Genomic DNA, 3,848 nt, shown 5'->3' with positions numbered 1-3,848 from the left:
AAGTCCTCTGGAAATCTTCAATAATTGTTGTTGATTGCAGATGTGTCTAGTAGTTCCCATTGATTTAGCTTGGAAAGCGGGGAGAATGGCGCTAGGCTTACCGCACCGTGACGTCACTGCTGGAAGTTGGTAGGAGGGAGGGGCTACTATATTTGGGGAAAAATGGCCGCTCCCAGACTCAGTGATTTTTATTGATTAAAGCTAAAGTCATTAAATCACTGTGAATGTATTAGTTTTAGGTATAGATAATGATCCATTGATTATTCCTTGTTGACTTTCCATCCATCTGCCAGGCTTATCCTAAGTGGGGTCTACAGGGGCGTATCTACAGCTGTTTACGGACAAGAGGCGGGGTCCACCCTGGACAGGTCTCCAGTCCATCACAGTCAATGCAGAGACAAACAACCATTCACTCACACCTAAGGGGGATTTAGAGAAGCCAATTAATCTAACAGGTCTGTGGGAGGAAGCCGGAGTACCTGGAGAGAACCCATGCTTGCACAGGGAAAACATGCAAACACCATGCAGAAAGACTGCGGGCCGGGAATTGCTGCAAGGCAGCATTGCTACCCATTGCCCCACTGAACAGCCCTTTTTCCTTTAAACTAAATAATCTTTTTTAAATAACTGGAAGCAGAGCAATTGGACAGACAGGCTATCAACATTTTACACAACACCCCTTGGCCAACAGGACAGCACTCAGCCTCGTCCTTAATATTTTACAGGAGTGCAGCACAGAGAGAGAGAGATGTTCTCTGTAGACTGTTCATAGCATTGGACCCTTTATTGGATCATATCATATTTTATGCCTAGTGAACCGTTTCTCTGTCTGTCCGCCTGCTGGAAAGAGTAATGACCTCTTGTTTGTTCACAGTCAAGGCTCTTAAATCAAAGATTTGTATGTAACTTTCATCACAGATCAGCATCCCCACTGAGCAGTGAGGATGAGGTGCCTTCTGTATGTTCATTGTGTGTTTTACAACCAACCAACCAGAGGACAGGGTTTCTGCATTCCTATTAAATCAAATTACCTTGACATGCGTCCTATCTATGTTTGATGTTGCCACAGAGCGCAGGCTGAAAATATGGAAAATCTGAAAAATTAGACTTTAGGGATGGAATGATGGATGAATTTTTAAGCAAAACGGTAGAATATAAAGTTTGAAAATGAAAATGTTTCTTTTATGTTTTCTTTTTCCAGGTTGCACTGAAGAGCTGTTGTTGCTCTGCAGCAACAAGGTAATGGGTTTGAAACCCAGTCTGGAGTATTCCATTTTTCCTCTTCTTTTTTTAAGGTCTTCCTGCGTGGAGTTTGCATGCTCTCCACATGTTTGCATACATGGGTGGCCTCCAGGTACTTCCTTTCCATACTCCAAAAACTAAATTGAAGGATTACTTGGTGTTTAGAAAAGGCTCCTTAGATCTATGTTATTATGCATGGTTGTTTGTGTTTCCATGTGATGGACTGACTGCTTGCTAAATGACTGGAGATAGGTGCCACCTCCTTTAAGCAGCTTTGCATTAATACACTGGTAGAGAAAATGTCTGACCAAAGTGCAAATTCATGTTATTTCACAATTTAGCCAAATCCAGATTTTTGATGGAAGGGCAGAGAAAGTCCCATTCAAACTATTCTCAAAAAGGTTGGCAACTGGAGTTTCTGAGATATTTTGGCTTCCTTTACCATCCTGTTCATGTTAGGAATCCAGTTTGTGTGGGTTGTGTTTTTGTGTTGTTCTCTCCCTCCACCACCAGGTGGTGCCCTGTTCTCATTGGTCCTCTCACACACCTGTGGCTGGTTGGCTCATTACTGAGGACTATTTGAGCGGTTGACTGTCACTACCTGACGCCAGAGTGTTTGCCAGTTTTGGGTACTCTAGCCAAGCTGAGTTTAGCTGAGTCTAGCTTAGTCTTTGTTGTCACTGAGCCTAACCTTGTTTTTGTCTTTGCCTTTTCAGCAGGAAGCCTTCCTGCAAGCTGGATGTTGGCCTTCTTCCCCTGGAAGGATTGTTTGAGTCTCACACTGAGCAGGGGATTAACCTCCACATGTTCCGTTCAAGTCCTCCTGGATTTCCAAGTGACAGTCCTCTCAATAGCTCCTCAGGATCCAAACAAGTCTAAACCTGTCCGCTCTCCAACGAGTCTCTACCTCTGGATAAACCCACACTTACTGGATTCTGGGAAGAAAGTTTTCTCCACTAACGTGAGTCCCATTTTCTCTGTCTCTCCAGCCATCGTTCAAAGTTCCCACGGATCCTGAACTAACCGCTGATTCTTCCCTTCACTCTTGCTGTTCCGGTTCACCAGCACACTGAGTTTCCTGAATCCAACCCCCGCTGACATTATCAATAAACCTGTTAAAACTCTTACCCTGGTTCTCTGAGTGGTTTACTGCATGTGGGTCAGATCTCTTAAGAAAGTCATGACAGTTCACTGCATTTGGAAGCAAAGTAAAATGTCCAGTGGCCAAAAGAAACCAGAATCTGTGTAAATAAGATTCAATATTTTAAATTTTGTACGTTATTTTTGTTCTCCGACTAGATGTCCTTAAAGATTTTTCACATATTTCAGCATTAGATTTGCCAACTGCAATGTAAGAGTTAGTCTTATTAAACATTTTGTATACGAGTTGTTAAGAAATACACAAGAAGTAGAAGAAATGCCGAGGATAATGTCGCTAATAGCACCAACTAACTATGACTGCATGACTGTATTTATATACAGCAGCAATCACCGTCGGAAAATAAAATTGATGAAAATTTGCAAAAACATTTATTGGAAAATAAGTTTCTGAAAGTGATTTTCTGTAGAATTATAAAATGAAAATCTTTTTTACTGATGATAATTGTTTTTGGTAAACCAAAAAAATAATTTAATCACTAGGTCTATTTTGCCCTGGAACTGAAAAAGCTAAACTAGTGAACTTAAACATAATATTCTCTGATGAAGTTAGAATGAAATTACTCACCTTGGCAAAAATGCAGCTGTCACTCAGCGTCCATGGCTTGCAGGTTTCCTCACACATGGGACACATGATGGTTGTGTTGGCCTCACAAATCTCCTTACTGAAGGGACAGTGAGTTTAAAAAAATATGTCCATAGATATGGCTAACCTTTGCTAGCTCACACTGGGTATAATAAAGAAGTTAACAGGTATTTTTATGACATTTTAAGCTTGAACTGTGAACTGACCTCACTTGACTTGAATCCATGGTGAAGAACCCATAGAGGAAGACAAAAACACCAACGAGGGCTGCAGGGATTAACATGCCAGTGTACCAGCCCAGCCACGCAAAATATAGGCCAATTTTCTCTCCAAAGTAGCGTCTAGGAGTAACACAAAGGCAGAAAGTGATTAAAAAGTACTAATGTTCTCCACTGAGCCTTAATTGAACTTGGCAGTGTACTTTCAGAGCAGCCTTGTGGGAGTAGTTAGTTAGCTCTGAGATGGCAGCTTAATGAATTAAAGAAGCTGTTGAACTGAAAGGTCACTGTAATGCGAAACAAATCAATAAGTGTCTCATTCCTAAACCACAGCTGCCACAGTTTCTAAGATCACGTGTCCCACTTACACCCCTGTAAAGCAAATCATTTAAGGTGCAATTAGAGGTCAGTGTTCACCATGAAGCCAGAAGAGCTGTTGAATCTTAGTCTCTTAGCTTTCAAACACCAGCATCCCATAACAATTTCCTCTATAAACTTGGATAATCCCAACCCTTCGGCACCTCTTGGGATCTCTGACGTCCTGGCTCTGACTCTCCGGCACTCTCGACACTCTCGAAGCTAATAAACGTTTTAAGAAATCTAACTCTTTGTCTGCCGCAAATACTGGGTAATACTGGGAGACA

At 41.7% G+C, this 3,848-nt stretch overlaps 1 protein-coding gene across 1 annotated transcript in view; it reads right to left on the bottom strand.

Moving 5' to 3' along the window:
• LOC107096877 (anoctamin-3-like) overlaps positions 1-3,848 on the bottom strand; it is a 99,577-nt gene that overhangs the window by 22,265 nt on the left and 73,464 nt on the right. The window contains exons 12-13 of the mRNA XM_015393763.1: positions 3,193-3,327; positions 2,969-3,065 (exon numbers count right to left, since the gene is read on the bottom strand). Coding sequence (XP_015249249.1) covers positions 2,969-3,065; positions 3,193-3,327 — 232 coding nt within the window. The remainder of the gene's footprint in view (positions 1-2,968; positions 3,066-3,192; positions 3,328-3,848) is intronic.

The sequence above is a fragment of the Cyprinodon variegatus genome, unplaced genomic scaffold (genome assembly GCF_000732505.1).
Source record: "Cyprinodon variegatus isolate N-32 unplaced genomic scaffold, C_variegatus-1.0 Scaffold656, whole genome shotgun sequence".
NCBI classification, from domain to species: Eukaryota; Metazoa; Chordata; class Actinopteri; order Cyprinodontiformes; family Cyprinodontidae; genus Cyprinodon; species Cyprinodon variegatus.
This window is presented reverse-complemented; position numbering and strand designations above follow the sequence as displayed.